The sequence below is a fragment of the Coloeus monedula genome (genome assembly GCF_965178545.1).
Source record: "Coloeus monedula genome assembly, chromosome: 1".
Classification (NCBI taxonomy): Eukaryota; Metazoa; Chordata; class Aves; order Passeriformes; family Corvidae; genus Coloeus; species Coloeus monedula.
In genome coordinates this window covers 136920658-136941646 of record NC_138781.1, presented here as the reverse complement: position 1 = coordinate 136941646, position 20989 = coordinate 136920658, and the positions used below count along the sequence as shown (strand labels likewise).

General features: G+C 42.0%; 1 protein-coding gene across 1 annotated transcript in view; it reads right to left on the bottom strand.

The window, feature by feature from the left end:
- LAPTM4B (lysosomal protein transmembrane 4 beta) overlaps positions 1-20989 on the bottom strand; it is a 61695-nt gene that overhangs the window by 34421 nt on the left and 6285 nt on the right. The window contains exons 2-4 of the mRNA XM_082297201.1: positions 9350-9461; positions 2235-2308; positions 1506-1628 (exon numbers count right to left, since the gene is read on the bottom strand). Of these exons, the coding sequence (XP_082153327.1) occupies positions 1506-1628; positions 2235-2308; positions 9350-9461 (309 nt within the window). The remainder of the gene's footprint in view (positions 1-1505; positions 1629-2234; positions 2309-9349; positions 9462-20989) is intronic.

The window sequence follows — 20989 nt, the reverse complement described above, 5'->3', positions numbered from 1 at the left end:
GTTTAGCGCTCCTGAAGTCCTGGGGCATTTCATTACCAGTCCAGAATATGATTTACAACAGCAAGACAAGGATGTGTGCAACCAAAGATTCTAACACTCCAGAGCAGCAGCACAGACCACAGATCCCTTCCAAGGCCTGCTCCTTCTATTTCTGCTACAGAAGGGCCTATTATTATTTTATCTGCAAGGAAATACAGGGATGTTTTAGCACACATTTCAAGAGGAACAGCTGCTCTTTGCCCTTCTAGTGAGTCAGCTCCAAATGCAGCAGCAGATTTTCAGCAGAAGAGCAGAAGCTTTTAAGTGCATGTTTCCCAGCCTGCTTTTGTCCCTGTCTTGTTCTTGCACAGTGACCAAGACTGACAAAATCCTGGTGACAACTCATGCTCTGGGAAGTGGGGGGAGCTCCTGCAGCCACACAGATGCTTGTGCTGCCAGAAGAGCAGGGCTGGCACCGATGCAGCAGCAAGGGTCTGTAGGCAAAGGACAGGCAGGAGGGCTCCAGCAGCAGCAGTGCCAGCTTTAGCACTCACTGAACCATGGCTGTAATTTGCTCTTTTCCACTCGTATCTCTGAGAACCTTTTAATTTATTACTCTACTTCTCTTCCAGCACACCATCAGCTGTGAATGCAGGTGGGTGCTAAATAAGATGAAGGATAACAGCCTCCTGATGCATCCCAGCTCTCACTGGCATGACACATTGCCTCTTACTGCAAATTTGTGCAGCTACTTATCTGCCTGCTGTTTCTCATTACCTGTTATTTATACCGGCCAGCTTTCCATTCACACAACAAAGTTCACAGCCAAGCTAATCTGTATTCAGGTTCTCAAGGCATATTTTCAGAGACATTTGCAGCACTGGCTTCTCCAGAGCTCTGTGACTCCACGTGAACCCTGCTGGACATGGGACATGGTCCTGTGATGAGACAGAGGCTGGTGGGCTCTTGTCTTTGCTGTAGGGGGTTGTGATCCTATCGTGTACACTTAGGCAATAATGGCCATAGATGTCTGGCCAAAGCAGAACAAGAAGGGAGCCTCTAAATGTCCCTAGGACAGAATCCAAAATATTTTCTAGCAAAACCAAACCTACAATCAATCAAACTCCTGCTTAATGAAACGTGTTATAGCTACCAAATAAATTAAAAGGAGCAACAAAATATCCTTGAAATAGCATCAAAAATAAGCCACTGATATGAACACAATAACTCTTAATGTAAAAGCAATTATTTATCATCTATGTCTTGCAATATGAGTCTCACTCCAAATGAATGGTGCTGAGAGCTTTCATGTCATTGCAAAACTTCAGAGCTTTTCACAAATGTTGTAGTAAGTTAGTAATGTAGCCTTGCAAGGATGTTGAATTCAGACTAGCAAGGACTGAGAGAACTTCTCAAGGACTGCATGAGAAGAATACCACTAGCTAAAAATACAGGACAAAAACTGCACCTTAGAGAGGTTTTTTCCCCCAAAGCCCCCAAAGGCTTGTGAACATCAAGTGATTTACCAGTTGACGGAGGTAGTCCTGAATTGTGCTGGGATAGACGAGTACACTGATGGCAACCAACGTGTTGAGAGCAAAGTCAAAGATCTGGTAGCAGAAGAAAGGGATGATCCAAGCCGCATGTTGCTAAAAATGAAATAAATTAGAAAATCATCAGCCATAAGTTAAAATAAAGGCATATATGTCTTTCTACAGGAATCTAAGGAATATTTGACATTATGCAGTAATAAATCAGCTAAAAGAAATATGACATTCAGCCAAAGGGTTGGCCAAGGCAGTTCGGCCACTGAACTGCAGAAATATGTCCAGTGCAACTCCCACAACTCGTTACATTAGGACATTTAGAAACCACATGATTCTTGTCCTTTCTAATTAACAGGATTAATGTTGGGACAAACCACAGGCTTGGGAGGTGAATGGGAAAAAATTCCCTTAATTTTGATAGGTACAAGATTCAGTTCTCTGAATTCACCATTTGCCCAGAGCTTACTCATATTTGAAACTGCAGACAATCAACACAATGGGGCAGTCCCGCTGCCTGCAGCAGGGGCCCTGGGGTACCACTGATTTAAGGAATCAGTTCTGTTGCCTCTTCAAGTTCTTTTTTTTCCCTCTCTCAGTTTCAGCTAAACAAGTAAAGAAGAAATTGTCAGAAAACAGTTTTCTTAATTTTGTTTCTATGGAATTGTGTAGTTCACTTTATTCCTGTCTTCACTGAATAAAATGAATTACCTTATATGCGCCATACGTAGCCATTGCACAGATCAGAATCATAAGGAGAGAAATTGCGGTGGCAATGCACATATCTGGAAAAGACACATCAATGATTGCAGATAAATTCAGAGCTTGGTTCAGTTATTTTGCCATCTCCCTTGTGCAGAGCATCTCAAAGGGCAGGGTGGGAGCTGGGTGGAGATCGGGTCAGGTGCATTGTTCAGCCATAGCTGAAGGAAATCTCTGGCTTTTGTGGGGAGCCTCCTAAATACAAGAAGCAAAGACAGTGCTTCTGTCTGTGCAAGCCTGCAGCATTACACTGTGTTTACACTTACACTAACACTGTGCAAACCACTACAGCCTCCATAAGGCTGTGGAGATGAATGGTCTAATTTTTCTAAGGATTTTCAAAACTCAGAAGCAGCTTTGACAAAACTTTACAAGATTTTACTGGTGATGCTGACATCTGTAGTCAGAATGTGTCTGCTTTTCTGCACTACAGATTGTTTCTTCACCAACAGCTGCTGTATACCATTGCTCATATATCTCTATACTGGAAAAGGAGCAAAACTGGCAGATAAAGGCATCTGTCTTGGGGTGACTTCATGATGTGTATCCCCTATCACTGCTCTATGCCCAGAAATTAATTACCACAGAAATAACATCTTGAAAATTTTCATTTCAACCAAGAATACCACAGAGATATATTTATTAATGAAAATGTGTAAGTGTCAGGAAAGGTAAAGCTGTAAAGGAAGAAAAATATTTTTAAGGTTTTGACTGGAGTAATTACAGGACTCCTATCCTTTTCTTCTACTGCTGATCAGCTTTCAATTAACTTTTCATTAGATTTAAGAAGTTCTTAAGCCATGAACAGTTGGAAGGAGATCCTGAGGGGAAAAAATTACTTAAGTTTGGTCTTTCCATATGCACCTCCCTAGATATCATTACAGACCACTGTCAGGAGATCAGAAGTGAATTCCTGAACCTGACCTTACAGTGAGTTTGGAAGTGCAATGGAACATAGTGCCTATTTTTCTGAGGTTAAGTCAGTGCACAAAGAGGATAGAGGATGTGAGGTAAGCAGGACATGGCTTCAGAGGTGCCACCTCTGTTGGTATTGGTGAGGTACCTGCTGTTCACATTGCTGTCACCAGGTGTGTTTAAACTCCCTGCCTTGATAAGGCACGTGGAGGACCCAAGATGCACAAACACATGACAGTGTTCAGGATGTTCATTACTGTGACTTTGGAAGCATTCAAAGTGTAATTTGATGACAGAGTTGTCACAACTTCTAACTCCAGCACATGATAAGGAGCATCCCACAGCATGGGACAGGCCCTCAACTCCCTGGATGCATCACAGTCAGGTTCTGTGTAGGTGCCCTGGAGCCTTCACCCAAGTCTCTGACAGATCCTGATCTGGTAGCTGTGAACAGGTCTCACCTGCCACCACCAGGAAGCAGTGCAGGCTCACCCAGGTCATGGCTGAAGAGGAAGGACAGGCACTGAGTCTTGTCTGTCATTATTTCCAGCCTACCAGTGTGATCATCCATGCAGAAGACAAAAGACCCAGTCCCTGATCCTCCTGTGCCTGAGGGAACCCAAACCTTGCCCTAGATGGCACTAGTCCAGATTTCTGCTGGCCCTTGATGCAGAGAGGAACCTGAGACTTGTGAAGCTGGTGGAAAAATGAGCAAGAGGAGACTGCTGCTGGCAGGTGAGGACATCTCCAGAGGTGCTTATGTTCTCTGGCTCCTTGGGCACTGTACCTACCCAGTACCCAGACCTTCAGCCTGGTCTCTCCTTTTCCAGAACACTGCCTGTGCCCTGGGTTTCAGGACTCTTGTTCTCTCTCTTTTGTCCCCAAACTTTGTCCTTCTGAGTGTGTAAGGACTCAAATGCCACAGAAGAAGTCCTATGGCAGGCTACTTCCTAATTGAATGGATTAAATTTGAAGGATAAAGCAATGTGTCCTCGCACTGGAAGGAGCACATTCAAACCACTGTAGTCTCTAGTCTGATGAGGCCCTGGAGCACAGATATCCTTTCTCACAGTACAAATGCTCGAATCTTTGTCTTATTGTCAAAATAAGCAGGTCTCACCCAGGAGAGGGGCCTGCACTCAGCAGTGGGTTTAGCTGCACCCTGGTGCTCACTGCTTCCTTCACAGTGGCATCCTGCAACTCAGCTCATGGGTGCTACAAAATGCCATCAGGAGGCAGCTGGGCTCCCTGCTTATCATTCAGGAGGGGATGACATCTCAGTGCATCCCAAACTGCTCTGCAAAGGCACCTCCTTCTCCTCTTAGAATGAGCAGAGAATCCAGACAACCAGTGCAGGTGTTTGAGCTGCATTACCTTGACCAGTTTCTAGGGTTTTAGGAGCTGTAAAGGCTGTGTTGTGCCTGTTGGAAGTGATCTGAATTCTGCCCTCAAGAGAAAGAAGCATCCACAAAATATACCTCTACTAATAAAAGGTACTGCAGCCTCTTCAGACACTTCTGGTTGTGTGGCCATTTACTCTGGCTACCTACATACATCCTGTGAAATCAAAATTATTTTTAATAGACCAGGTACAATTGAGGTAATGAAAGAAAAGGAGAAAAGTGAAAATGGCTGCTGTAGCCATTAACCTCAACTGAATCTCTTGTAAAAGAGACTCTTTGATCAATATTTTTATTCTGACCATCAGTTTGGAGGCACCGCTTAAGCATTTATTCTTGATCTCAGCCACATACTTCTTGCATCCAGGGGAAAGCTGCTGTCACTGACATTTGCAGCAGATGCAGCAGTCACAGGTTCCACTTTGCTGGTGACTGCAGCAGTACTGGTTCAGAGCCAGAGCCCAGCAAATTGTGATGAACTTGACATTGAAACTCTGGTCTGACACACTCATGTTCCCTGTCTCCCGTGTCTCCCTAGCTGTGCTCCACTATGCCAAGTCCTAGTTGGCTCAAGCTAGTTCTTTCTCATTTAAGGCTTCATTGGGTTTTTTGAGCTGTGTCAGCTTCAATTAATCAGAATGAAACTAGAAATGCAGCACATTAAATGAGAAACTGACAGGGGTGTGTGATTTTTTTTTCCAGCCATGCTGTGCTTTCTGTGGCATTCATGGCTAGAAGGGCTGTATTTGGACCACTGAAGGGGTTATCCAGCCTATTGCCCAAGATGGCTTTTTGAGTTTTCTCCTTGGATTTAAAGAAACCAGTTGAGTTTTTAATTCTTATACCTTGCAGTGACATCCTACTTTCCTGCCTCTTTAGAGAGCAGATGCTGCTGGGGCTGGGGAGAGCTCCTAGCATGGGGTGCTTGTGTGCACAGCAAGCTGCAGTTGGAGCTCCCTCGAATCCACCTCAAAAGTATTTACTTGCTTTCCCCTCCCCTCTTGCAGAGGCAGCTGATGGTGGGTCCTGCAGGAACAAGGAGGGGCAGCCAGCAAGGCCAGTCCCTGAGCCAGGACTTGTGTGGATTGATAAAGACCTTAAATCCTCATCACCTGCCCCAGCCCTGGAGTTAATCGCTGGCTCACAGCTTTGACAGCAGGGGCCAGAAAGCTGCTGATCAGCAGCCTGCAATCCTCAGGCAATTTCTCCCACTCTCCCAGCCTTATTTATCCAACAGCCTCCTGCTGACTGCCAGCTAAGGATTACTGCCTTGCTGTCCCCTCCAGGCCACTTGCGCAAGCTCGATGCAGCCCGCAAGCTCGATGCCTCTGCTGCCCTGCAGCCTCCTGGGTCACAACCTGCACAGCAGCAGCATTTTCTCCCTGGGGAAAGAGAACAGGCCAATGAGAAGCAAAGAGTACCCTGCACCTTCAGGCCCAGCACATTTACTCCAGAGTATAAAACTAGACTGAAAGATGCCACCCTGAATATCCTTGGCTGGGCAGTGATCTAGTTTTCTGCCCCTCCCTATATTTGGGACTCATACTACATGGGTGGTGTTGATGGAGTGGAATGCACCTACTCCCCCACTTCCATTTATCCCCTAGCAGAAGTCCAAGCCTGCTGTCTGTAAATTTCTTTATTAAAAATTTTCTATTTGAATTAGTATTTTTAAGTCCTGGGTGCATGTCATATTCAGCAGAGAGATCATCACATTATTCTCCCCTGCCTTGAGATCTCTGCTTGTCCTGTCTGCCCATCCCAGGGAAGGGACACAGGCAGATTTTGACCTGTGTTGCTGACATCAGCATCAAAGTTCCCCTCAGTTTCTGTAGGGCACACAGTGGATTTCATTCCTTGTTGTCGTGTGGCCTGTGAAGTATCACACACATCTCTGACACTGTGACAGCAGTAAATAAAACCAAGCAACACCCACTGCTTGTTTGGGCTGTTGACATGTCAGGATGATGGTCTGTGTGCCTGAAGAAGCTGAGCAGAAGGCTCACGCAAAACCCTCTAGGAAGTCAAAATGAATTACAGGGCTTTTCCATCTCCTGCTCTGAGATTATTAGTCTTTTAACAGCAGCAGTAGTACATTGAGCAGCTCACACATTTCTAATTTTCCCTAGTCCAGCTTCTAAACTCCCTCAGGAAATAATAAAAAGAAAGATGAGACTAAATGGGCTCAGATGAATATCCAGCCCAGGAGGAAGCCCAGCATTTTACCCAGAATTTTACCCAGCTCCCAGATGTACATCTTGGAGAGCCACACAAACCACACACACTGGTGTCTTCCAGTACCTCCATCTGCCACATGGCTAAGTCTTGGCAGACTTTCTTCCCCCTTGTTTCCTTTCCTAGAATAGAAGGGAAAATAAACAGCCTAGAACTTTTTCTAAGTGTTCAGGTAAATTCTTTCACTGCCTAATCAAACAGGCATTTTGGAGCATCTGGTAATGCCCTTGGAACCACAATAAATCCTGGAATTAGAACCAATGTTGCACTGGTATGTTCAAGCAGTTTGCATTAGACTGGCTGTGACTCTGCAGGTGGCAGGAATTTTTCCCACTGCTGGAACAGAAAATTGATAATCCTCCATAAACCAGGCACAGCTAGAAATAAATCTGAATACAAATACTGGGGGAATCCTGGTTTCTTGGAAGTCAAGGGAAACCTGTCATTAACTTCATTTCAGTACTGTGACTCAGCTGATAAGTTTATTTCCAGATGATGTTTTCAGATCTTTTATGAGGGATCCTCTTAGAGGAGAGAGAGAAAGGGAGTGAAAAATTTTACAAGTAAAGGCTGTGTCTGCCTTTTTTTGTTGTTTGCTACTGATAGAACCATAAACAATAAGGAGAATAATGGCTATTAGTGTTTACATCATTATTATTTCTCAACAGAAGTACATAAAGATAACAACGTTGGGACCTTCTTCAGCACAAAAAATTATGTATCTTCCTGTATTTTATATACATGGTTTCAGTGCATGCAGCTAACCTGAAAAACATTTCTTAAAAAAAGACAAAAGTAGAAAAAGATAAGAGTATGTGGAAGTTTGTCTGATGATTTATCTCCTAATAAAACATTTCATTGCATTTGAACAAATATAGTCATACTTAAAGAAAAGAAGAGAGAAATTATCTCCTGCAAGTTATTTTCAGTTACTATAAAAGTCAGTAGCTTGATTCAACTGCCTTTACTCAGTAAGGCACCAAACCAGAGGGAGTCAAAGAATAAAAGGAGACATTAATTCAAGTGTTCATTCGCAATTTAACTGCCTGTGAAATGTTCCCTTTACCAAATGGAAATGAGGTCGCTTGGCCCATAAGCCATCCTTTCATAGTCTTGCAGGGTTCACTTCAGAAGCCTTGATAAAAATATACAGAAAACACAATTTTCAAGTGTAGATGGAAATCCCCAACGTACTTGATCTGACAGCTATTGCATTACAAAACAGAATTACAATTTTAAAGCCTTGGGCACTGGCAGGCCTCTGATGTCAGCTATATAAAACCACACTGACAGACAGTCATTACCAAGGTTAATCTCTGAGAATTAGGACAAGGCAGTCAGTTTTAATATGTCAGAATCAGCTAGGAGCCCATCTGTATCTACTATGGTCCTTACTTTCTTAAATCCAGTTATATAAAAAGATTTTTAGTCGGAAGTTGTAGGTGGTTTTTCAATGAAGACACAATAAAGTAGCTATCACTCCTTATCATTAATTCAATGTAGACCCTCCAGGGATATTTGCATTAAAGACCTTGTGGAAATAAGCATCCCTTAAATGATACCCAGCAGTTCTGACACAACAAAGGGCAATTATTTTTCTCATGTGTGGGGCTATTGCTTCTATGGATATTTTTATTGACTTCAGTAGGAATGAGGAAAGGACTTAGAGCTTTAGCTGGGGATGGGGGAGATTCTGAGCAGAAAGACACCAGTGTGATTAGCAATAGACCTTGTTTCTGAGTATTATGAGAGAAGTTGAATGTAGCCATCTTGCGAGCAGATATGAAAATAAACAGACATTTTCATCAAAATCACATTGAGGGAAAACTTTACTACATATGAATTAAACAGTTAATTCAACAAACATCACCAAATAATTTGAAAAAGTTATTGAACAAGGAAACATTTACAAAGGACGGGAGGTTTTGTAGGAGACATAAATGACCTATCTTACGCTTCCCTGAAATTGAAGATTTTCTACAATGCCTTTCAGTAAGAGAAGGAACGGCTCTGTGACTATACAGCTGATATTTATACTTGCATTGGTTTGTGCAAGTCATGCCACATGCACATGGGGGTGCATAAATACATCCACCATGAATGAATGCACTCAGCTGTATAAACAGCAGTGTGGGTTCCTGTGCATGTGCAGGCATGCTCTGGGACATGGTGCTGGGAGGTGCAGAGGCTCCATATCTCCCTCTGTCCTGCAAAATTCCCCTGGGGCTTTCAGCACCATGCTCAGTGATACATCTCCCTGTCAAGGGCTGGCTCTGCTCCTGCCAAGCCAGGACACAGCAGAGCAGACGGATTGATTACTAATAGGTAGGTGGCAGATAAGGTTACTACTAGGACACATGTTTGAACTGTGCCATGACACCCTTCACAATAAAAATGCATCTGTAAGTAACAAAGGTGAAGCAATAGTTAAAAGGACGGTAATTATTGAAATGATAGGACAGTTACATAAATGCTGGAGCAATGAGTGCTAGTAATTAGGGAGTTTATACTTACTGGCATCATCCATAAATTCAAAATCACCCCCTAATTCAGCACTAGTCAGATGGTACTGGTCAGGATCAGTCAGGGCACTCAGCAGAATCAGCAAGACCACTGAATTTATAATCTACAGAGAGGAAAAAGGGAAAAGGATCAGTGAAAGCAATCCATGAAAAACCTCTGGGCAGCACATACCCACCATGTTTCACACTATCTATGACAGAGACTGTTTACCAACTGCACAACTGCAGTATTTAACTAACACTGCAATTAATTTCTCTAAGTTGGTGTAAACAGGACTTAACTTCTTCCCTAAGCAGCAGCATGAAAATAAACATAATGTAGATTACCTCTTTTCATTCTGACTCTATTCCACACCAGGAAAGTTACTGCTGCTCTTTCAGACTATAAAACATGTTAGAACATCCACCAGTCATTTTGAGATTATTACATATGGGTGCTATAATCAAGAACTATCACCATGGCAGAACCAGAACTGGGGACAGGCCCTGTAAAATTGCTAGATGATCACAGAGGAACTCAATTGCTGGAAAAGGCTGTTTTAAGAGGCCATGAGTGAGGAGCTGGTTCAGGTGAGCTGCTAAATGATGAGGCCTGGGGGGATGGGAGGAGGTGGCAATGTGAGCCCAGTGTCTGATCCTCACATTCCTGTGTCATATGGCACAGAGGGACATTCACAGCCACCAAGGCCTTGGCTGTGAAATGCAGTAAGTGATTACATGCCAAGAATATAGTATTGAATGATTCAGAAGAAGCGGATTTCCAAGTATCAGCGATGAGCGGATTGGAGAGGTAGCCAAGAGCTGTATTTTAAAACAAATCTGAACAAAATGCTCATATCACTTTGAAGTGAAGAGAGCTAATTGCAGAAAAGAAGATTGCTCAGCACGAAAACAATGCAGCCAGGCCAAAAGCTTATTCTACAGAACTAGGAAGATAACTGGTGAACAAGAAAATGCAAAGAAGAAAGATGAAAACAGTATGCTTGAAAAGATGGATTTTTATTGCTTTGGTTATCACTTCAAAGTCATTCTACTCAGATCACAGGTTACTAACAAACAAGAAGGTGTAGAAACACAGGTTATTTCAAGACATAACAGGCTAGAGAATTTCTCAGGTAAGATAAATGCTTTTTGATAGGCAAATTCCATTAAGTTTAGCTGATACCAGATCTGTTAGCAATCTTTGAAAACTGTTGAGAATAGATTGAGTTCACAAGACAAGGAAAGAGCAAGCACAGTTTATGCATTTTCAAAGCAAGAAGGTCATGTAATCAATTTCTGGCTAGACTGTAATATTTAAGAACAAAATAAGAACAGAAAATCAAGCAGTCTTCCCATTAGCACTTCAAATTTGTATGGCTACAAGCAACAATCACCATGGGCTTGTTAAGGACAAACTGTAAGTAATTTATCTCATTTTCCTTGTCTGACAGACTAAGAGGCCTTATGGACAGGGCAGAAGCAGTATATACCATCTCTGCATCTTAGCACACCTTTTGACATTATGAGATTCTCATAAATGAGCGAGGAAAAGCTGGTTTGGTTGAAAGTGCAGGAAGGCGAATGCACTGCCAGCTGGACAGCTGTACTGAAAGAACAGCTGTCATGGATTTAAGGATTCACAGCCAGCACAGAAGATATATTGATTAGGGTTTTCCAGGACCATTGAGAGACTTGTTATTTCAAGTCCCTTGTGACTTCTACCTTTCTCTAATTTGCAGACAATACCAAATTGTAGGCACTTTGGGAGATAAGATTAAAAGTACTTTGACCAGCTAGAGCAGAATTTAGACAACAGAACACAATTCAGTACCAAAAAGCATAGAGAATTACATTTGTGAAGAACTTCAGAAGAACATGAAGCAAAATAACTGAGTAGGTGACAACTGCTCAGAAAAGAGTCTGATATTGAATTAACTGAATGTGACTCCATGGAATCCCATAAGCTCATCTTTGTGGCTACATGGTGGTGGGCAGTACCGCAGAAACCTGGGTATTAGATGCATGAACCATCCTCCCACTTGCCTTCCATGGGTCCCTGCAAAAAGGATTCAAAGTCCTTCTAAAATGTACAAGGAAAAACCCTGGAGAGGATCCTGCATCAGAACAGAGGGTAGTCAGACATCTGGAATGTAAGACAGATAGGGAAATACGGGGGTTGCTTAGCAAGGAAGAGGTAGGGGGATGTGCTCTCAGTCTTTTACAAGCAGAAAGGCGGGGGAAAAGAACACAGCAACAGAACTTCCTCCAGATCCACGGGGTAAACAGATCTGAATTACAGCAAAAGAAACATTAGGTTAGACAGCATGCTGAATCATAAGAAGCAGATAGAGATTGTCTGGAGGGGGTTAGAGATCTTCATTACTGCATTTTTACATAGAGCAGCTAAACAGATTTGTGTTGGGAATGCTGTAGCATGGTCTTATCTTGGCTTTCTCTTGTCTTTGAAGACATCAGATGACTGTCAAAATTCAAAGTTACATTCCATAAATCCTGCTGGGTTTTAAGATTATGCATAGCATATATCACAATCTGTTTCTTGTTTTATACTCCTTTGTAGAAAGCTAGAAAACATAAGCCAGTACTAAATATGTTACCTAAAAAGAGTACTCAAAATAACCAAGCAATCAGAAACCATAAACACATAGTGTTACTATTTTAAAGACTTTTTTTTGTACAGATATAGCCAGGAAAATTCATAAAATACTGACCTATGCACTCTACTTTCTCCTTCTGGATATGTCCTGATTCAGATTATGTGATTGTCAGCATTGCCTTAAATTCTCATATAAGACATAAACTGTGTTTGCCTGATCTGAAGTCTGCTGCAGTCAGTAAGAATCTCCCTAATGCTCTTTAGTGCATCACTTTCCTGTTCTATCAGTTTTTTCTCTTGAGATCCTCACAATCATCTGAGCACTTTCCAGCTGTGCTTTCAGCAGTGCAAGTGAAATACACCATGTGTTTGTTTGCTCCCTCTTTCTCTCAGAAATGTGTGCACAGTTGGGTGTACTGTGTTCATTCGGGTTTTCCTTTTGTTTTGAAAGTGATGTGACTGTTGAATTTTGAAAAATGCTTTAATGCATAAATTCAGTGTGTCTAAAAACTTAACTGATGTAATGTTTTCCAAGGACACGTGATCAAGGACAAGAGCATAAAAAATTATTCCCTGTTGGTATACACAGTTGGTATGAGAATTGAAATCCCCATTCTAGGAAAAGCAAAGGAGATTTCTGTGCTCTCTTGATAGGGCCAAAATTTCCTTCAAGATGTTTTACATTACTTCAGCAACAAATAGTGTAGCAACCAATTGGCAATGCTTAGAAAGCATTTTAATCATGCAAAGTTTCAGTGAGGAGCTGAGCCCTATACCTTCCAATGAGACACATTGCCCTCCTTTTACAGATGGAGAAACTGAAACATGTCCATGGCCATCCAGCAGTGATGCTGCAGCAGGATGCTCTCCCTGGAATGGGGCAAAATAACCTGAACAGTGTCCTATTTGCAAAGCTATCAGTGGTAGATGAAAAAGGGGAATTTGCGCTGCCTTTGGTATTGAATAATGCTGAAGCCAAGTCTGACTCAATCCTGAAGTTAAATATTCTGATAGTGAGATGGAAATGTGGTAGACCTGGTAAAATACCTGGACAAAGGAACAAACACGTGACACTGCTGATAATTTTTCTAAAGCTGCTGAGCTGACACAGCTGGCCTGGAGACACAGTGGCAGTCAGTCAATCACCCAGACCCAGACTTGAACAGCAGGGCTTTCTACCATACCCCTTCATGGAGTGCATGTGTAGAGATTTCTCCCTTGAGTGAGAATGCCCTTCAAGGTTACCTCTCAAGGCTGACTGAAAGAAACTGGCCCACTGTCTTTGATACGGGTGAGTAACACCAATCAGGTAATAATTAAGTATCATTAATAATTTTTTTTGCTAGCTTTAATACAATTGCTTCAATGTTGCTTCACAGTGCACTACAATAGTTATTATAGCTCCTATACTGCATAGTAAAAAATTCTGATTAAGATAGTTTTGTCTAATCATTACAATAATAAAAAATCATATCTATTTATTTAAATATATCTGGTTTGCTGTCCTTTATCCTGTGGGACAAAGTTGTGTAAAGGTTCAGTTATATAATCCTTTAGACATAAACTGTTGACAAAGTCTGGGGTTAAGACTCAATCCAGCTACACTCAGACTCTTCTACGATGAGTTTAAAAAACAAGGGGATCCTTTCTGCATCCTGTGACTCAACAGGAGGGCTTCTTTAATAAACTTTATCTGAGGCTCCCACTCTGCCTGTGACAAGTTTTCAATAAGAATAAAATGCAAGACTTTGCACTATCAAGTCAGAACTGTGGCCACTGGGTCCTACAGCTGATTGCAGCCACAGTGCTACCCAGGGTTCAGAAGAGGAGCTCCACGGACACTAACAGGCCTTACTTGACCTGCACAGCCCCACCCTGGGCCTCTCCATACCCCTGCCCATGGCCCAGGACCCCATCCAGGTCAGCCTGGGGTCATCAGTCTCTGTCCCAGTGGTACAACACAATGCCAGTCGCCAGCCATGCTTCCTGGGTGGACCCTGTAAATGCATGTTGCAGCTTGTCTCCAGCTGTGTCCCTGGTCCCAGCCCTCTTTGCTTCTGGTTGGCCCCCCTGGTTTACCACCTGCCCTGTTGGGGCTGTTGGTGAACCCCATGATTAGCCCCAGTTCTGCTCCTGGCTCAGTCCCTGCACGATGGTGTTCAGAGTGCCCTAACACCAGACTGGACAACAGAAAGTCCTAAACATTCTCAACTGTCCTCTTATTCTGATATGGAAATAAAATAATTATTTTATTATAAATATCCCGAAATCTTGCTTCTCTGGCAGCCAGATGGAGTACATCCACTTTTTAATCAGTGAAGGGGAGGAAAATAACTGCTTTACAGAGACCACAGAATGTATGAAGCCAAGGGGAAAGAGGAAATATTACGGAAGAGACATCCAGATATTGGAGCAGTAACTGGATTTCCTGCTGTGGGCTTACAAAACATAATTTCAGATTTGAGTAGAAGATACTTTAAACAGCAACAACTGTGTGAGGGAAGGTGCGTGCAGGCATGAGCAAGAGAGGCAGCAGGTGAGGAGACTGGGATGGGCACCACCAGCCACTGGTGCTGCTTCCACCTGCACTGTGATAAAGAACCAGCAGCTTATGCACAATATGGGGGCAGTTCAGATAGAGAGAATGTCCAGTGTTTAGGATGCAAGGACACAACCTCATGTCTTCCCCAGGCAGCATCCAGCAATTAGAAACTATAATGCAATAAAATTTCAGACTTCTACCATCAATGACTCGCCTTTTTTCCATGTCATTTGCTCCAGAGGTCAGCAGTGAATTGTGGTGACTCAGTGGGATAAAATGCAGGGGAGAGGAGTCAGAAAACACTACAGCAACAGGTGATCAGAAAAAAAGAATCTCTCTATAATTTCAGACCTTTTGTAGAAGTGCAGCTGCATGGTATCTATCCCAGCTTATCTAAAATAAAATTAGTTCCAGTAGCTCCTAAGAGCATGCCATTAACAGCGATCTACTGACGATCTCTAACTCAAGCAGAGAGAGAAATGCTTTCGCCAGCAACTTACATAAATGTCTGTAAACACTGAAAGAATTGCCAGGAGTTACAATGGCTTAATTTTTCCATCTTTCTCCATCTTACGGTCAAGAGTCAAAATAAAATATCTTTGATAAAGGAGTTTAGAAGAGGGAATATTAAGCTCACTTTAAATCATTACACTGCATTAAAAATAAAGTGATGTTTCTGTTGAAGTCTACAGGGCCCCCTCTAGAAATATTCTACTACAGTTCTCCCAGGACTTTCTAATGCAGTGAGGAGAGATACCTCTATTAACAGGAAAAAGGAAGAATCCTCCCCAGCTTTATTTCTATCGAGGGTTCAATTTATAACTGACTCCACGCATGCAGCAGTCTGAGTGTTATGTGTGGTGAAAGATGTTAGTACAGTTTTAATTCTGTGACTGTTTTCAGCCTCACTGAACTCAAGAGATAGGCACTTAAGCACACTGCTTAAATCTCAGCACTGGGGGAGAACTAACTCTCTGCCTGTGCCCTTTTTTACAGCTCCAGAGAGCTGGCTTCTTGACACTGTGAAGCCCAGTAATACGTAGGAACTGGCACATGAAGTTCTAGCAGATTTTTTATTTCCCACAAAACTGGCATGGTTTAGTCTGTTGTCCTCTACAGAGATACTATTGAAGCAAATCGCCAAGGACAATAATTTTACTAGTAAGAAACCCTAAAGTAAATCTTAGTAAAACCCTCTCCTCTGTTTGTCTCCAAAAAACTCAAGGCAATTTTATGAGTCTAGATACCTGTTCTCTACAGAAACAACAGAAACAAAACACCAGTCTTAAATGACTTTTGCTCCTTGAAATTAAACAGAAGAGTATTTTCTAGCATTTGGATATTTGAAGTCAGTATCACTATCAGAAAAAATAAGAATGTATGGAAAATGTCTATTTAAGTATGTCAATGTCTTTAATTCTCCCCATCTACCTTTGCCTTCTCACTAGGCATGTTCTTTGCATTTTTTCTTCATTTTTTCTTTAGGCATAGAAGATATTAAGAAAAGCAAGAACATTTTGTTCATCAAAAGGACAAAAGAACTCTACAAAGGAAAAAAAAAATCAGGTTCAGGATTTAACTCAATAGCTCAGAGTAGATTTGCACTATCTGGGGTTGGGGTGCCTTTCCCAAACATCCCTGTTAGTGCAGATAATGAATTAAGGTTTATTGCCCCGTATAGGAAGATTTTTCTATCTGTTCTCTGTCTCCCCCTGTTAGGCAAAGTGTTGTGTTTGTTGTGTTCATTGGGGGCTTCTTCTGGATTCTGACTAAAGAATAAACAAGGAGGAAGTTTTAAAAATGAAGGTTTTAAGCTGAGTGCTGTGAAGAGCAGGCAAACAGCACATGAAAAAAACAAGAAACAAGATGTTCCCTCTGTGTACCCAAGCTTCTTGTCAAGTCTCATGGCAATGATTCAATCAATTTCCCTCTGAGGGCACCACAGCCACTAGCTTGAACTCCAGGAATGAAGGAGCAGGAGAACCCTGGCTTTTTCTGCTGTGTAAGCCTTCTGCCTCATGCTAATGAAAAGGTTTCAGCTTTACAGTGCTCAGGGACAAGCTGCAGATGTGTCAGTGATGCACAATTTAATGAGTGGTCCAAGGTAGCAAACCCAGACACACTCAATTATCTTTTCATCCAATGAAAAAAAACAGCCTGAAGGGAAATGGAAAGAGGGACACTTGAACTTGGGTTAAAAGGGAGTCCTTCACTCCTTTGACCAGTGAAACTCATTATCAGGCATTATTACTGAAGCCGAAACGTTGAAGGAATTCAGAAAAGGATGAGCTATTTATTAAGGAAATGCAAGTGTTTAGTCATATCACAAAAGATCTTAAACACAAAATACAAGCCTTCCTGCTTCAGGTGATTGCCCAACCTTAAAATTATAGGAGAATAAAAGAAAATGATGTCCCTGCACAAGTTGTTCTTTCTTCCTGTGTGGTTTCTCAAAGCATGGTTCTGGCTGCTGTCTGAAATACTGCACTGGAATAGAGAGAGCATTAGTCAGGTCAAAAAGTAGCAATTAGGTTTTCATATTCTTTAATTTTGAGAAGACAGGGAGAAAACAGTCTGCAATTCCTGTCATTATTTTTCCATATTACTTATGAGAAGTCAAGGAATCATCCAGTGAGGCTCAGAGTAGCATACTACAAAGTCCATATTATAGAGAGCATATAGTATACATATATATATATATATATAAAGCTGCATAAAATACTTCAATCAGCCTTTATACACAATTTCAGCTTTGAATGCTATGACACTAAACACTGAACTTTAATGACTATGCTGATTAAATTGATATAGGAAGTCCAGAATAATTTACCAGCACTCTTCTATACAAATGACTCAACTACTGCCTCCTGCCAGCCTTTTAACAGGCTTAAAACCCAAACCACAAGAGGTCTGTTATTAATGAAATACGGTAATGATTAAATTTATTTTAAAAAAATAGATGGACAAATTGTGCAATACGCACATGAGAAGTTTCTGCCTCCCTAGAGAAGAGTTTAATTTGTTATATACTTGTGAGAGACTGAAATTTTATATGGTTCATGGCTTAACCATAGTTATGAAGGACTTTTTGCTCATTATGGCAAAACTGTATAAAGAAGCTGCAACCACCAAAGCCCACCCCTCCCTAAAGATGCCTCCTGAGGGGAACTTAACATTGTGAGTTAAGCTAAGGGAATGTGAGATAAGATAAAGGTAACACTATTGTTCAATTACCTCAGGCCTGGGGAGAAGGAAACAAGGCTTAGGGAAAAGAATGCATCCACAAGAAAGCCAGACCCAGCAGCTGTCCTGAAAATCAGCTCTGGCTGGGTTTGGGGTGGGGGAGGCCATAGCCCACAGAGTCATCTGCTGAGGGCAGGATTGCACAGACTACCCCCCCATCCAACTCAGGAGGAGGAGGGTTTTGGGTGGCATAACCTCAGGTCAGAGACAGTGAACACCCATCCTCCCTTACACACACTGGCCCAGCTGCGAAACCCCCAACCCCACAGGCCACACCCACAGGAGGTTCATGTGAGAAGCAGCTGAGGGGGTGCCATAATCCATCAAAGACCCCCAAGGCCCCTCCAGACTCCTTCCTAGGCCTTGCACCAGAGCACTGCACGTGATTCAAAGTGATGCAAATGCTCCAAAGTCTGTTGCAAGAGACTCTGTCAAACTTGTTCCCCGCAGGGAAGGTACCTGGGCATTCCCACCTGGCCTGAGCGCATATTTTGTGGGACGCTCACCACCAAGAAGACCAGAAGAACAGGATCAATCGGACACCGTCAGGATCCATGAGTGATGATATTTTCTACTTAATCTGTCTGTCACTCTCTTCTCCCCCCTCCCCTTTTCTATTTCTTTCTATCTCTTTTTACCTCCCATTTGCTGTTACATAAAATCCATACTATTGACTTTGGCATATGGTCTTGTTTGCACCTTAACTTGGGCAGAGGCATCTCATTCATAATTTTAATAACTGGATTGTAACATTATTTAATCTTAGTCCTGTCCTGGTTTAAGGAAATAAGTTATTTGTGTACAAATTTATCAGTGGAGTCTTCGTTACTTTTCCATTGTATTTAAAGAAAATTTAACCTGTATCTAAGGAAAGTCTTGAAAATGATTGCTGAGGTCTTCTGCCCAGCAAGACCTCTAGGGAAATATTAATGGGGAAATATAATCACATATACCCATGTTCAAATTGTATCATTGCCAGATCAACTGACAATTTCTCCTAAAGGTCATCTTGGTTCAGGATGCAGTGGAGAACTAGCAAAGAAATGGTATGCAATAAAAACTTATTAGAAAAAGGGTTGTTCAGCTGGTCAGTTGGGATTTGTTTGGTCTCTGCATTTGTCCTTGACAAAAATCCATGTTTGAGCCTTGCAGGTGACTGTGAAAGGCTGAGGGCAGACCTGCTAAAATGTGACTGGGATATGCATTGCGGCAGCTCGCACAGATCTAGACTTGTTTGGACTTGTGACAGAGGATGGGCCGGGCAACACCGCTGTAGCTGATTACCTCGGCTGGACTGCCCAGGTATCCACTGGCCCTGGCCAGCACAGTGTGTCTTACCCACAGCAGCCTACAACAGCGCTGGCTGTGCTCAGAGTCCCCTCCAGCCCCTTTGGACATGTGCCACTGCACTGGTGAGAGGACTGTGCTCCAGTTTTGAGAGCAAGCCACATGCGACCACTTCAATAAAAAAACAGCCAAAAAACCAACACCAAAACACACTAAACCATTGATCCATTATTTCTATGTAGCCCCCACAAGCAATATCCACAGAAGCCATACAAGTGAGTGCACCCTTGAAGCACTCTGCAACCCAAGGCCGGGATTTAGTTATGCAAGGAAGTGGAAGGATGGTACAATACAGATAATTACCGAAATAGTAAAGAACACAATCACATGTATCCTGCCTGTCTGGCCACAGCTGTTTTACTGTTAGGAAATGCATCTCTCCAAGATGAAAATCTCCCACAAACCTGTGTTTCTGCCAAAAGTATTTGTCCTGTCTGTTTTAAGTAGCTTAATATATCTCTGGATAGAACAAGACCTTGCTCAGCACACAACAGCAACAAAATGAAAAATAGTCACAGCACTCTCAAAACCCCTTTCAAGGCTGAGTACCAGGATGACAGTAGTTTGAGCTGACTGCAGACACCTGATAAAGAGCTGACCCACAGGAGGTCCAGGAACAGTGTGCTAGGCTCAAGTCCATATTAATTCTTCAGTGATGCCTCCCTGGCAGATTCATTTCACATCGACCAGGAACACTCTCTCACACCTTCAGACACAAGTGTGCATTTTTGCTTCTTATTCTGCTGTTTGGAGATTTGGGGCTTTAAACCTCCAGCCCTGCTGGAGAACAGCACAGAAATTACCCTGCACATTTTCAAGCCTCAGCCACTTTAAACTTTGAGAGTTTTACAGTCAAAGCACAAGCCTCACAATAAAACAAGAGAAAAAGAAAGCAATCAAGGAAATTAATTCCTGGCTATTTTGCAACATCCGTTCCATATGTCCAAGAATATATAAGACTAATTGCATTTTCACTGACGTCAGTCTAATCAACGATCAGTTTAGGAAGCTTAATGTGCTCTCCTCTGGCTCACTAGGAGATACATATTAACCTTCAACAGAACTTCCAAACACATTTTACTTGATTAATATAATACCTCCTCTCCTTTCTATAAATACATTCATGATTTTTTGTATAAAAACCCAAATGTAATTATAGCATACTGAACTCTTAATGGGATTCTTTCCTTCAACAATAATTTATATAAACTTTGCTCCTCTTACAACCAACCATCTGTTTTCTCACTGGAGGGAATTTATTATCCAACTGAATGCCTTAACAAGAAAAAAAAAGGTATTTTACAAAGGTTTGCAATTTCTGAGTTGATAATTGTATTGATTAGATGAGACAACTGTGCAGATTATCAGCTGCATTGCAATGATTACACACTCTGTGAAATATCCTACTGTGGTATTTGGGGATATAAGAAAAACTGCCTGTTAGGGGATTAGAGCTTAAAGACATTTTCATGAATCCTTGTGTTGTGTTACAGACTAATAAACAGTTCAGTAAGTGCAAGGGCTGCCCAAAAGACACAAGAAATTTTATCCCTCCAGTGACTTACAAGGTTTTTGCAAGAAAAAACATTTTTAATAGATGTTTTAACGTCATACTGATGTATGACAGAGTCTGAGACAGACTAATAAAATGATGCTTCTACTTCTCTCTGCAGCACAGGAAACACACAAATCTGGCTATTTTCACCTAGAAGAGAAATCACAGGTAACTTGGGATATGAACCCATCCTTTGCTCAGATAAACTTTCTGGCCTGTTCAGGGATGGATTCTGTCACACAGAGGTGAGTGATTAGGCTCTTTGCAAGCTATCTTATTGATTGTGCAATTTAAATTCCTCCCATACGTTCCTTTATTTTGTAATTCAACTGAAGAGGGCCTGAAGTAT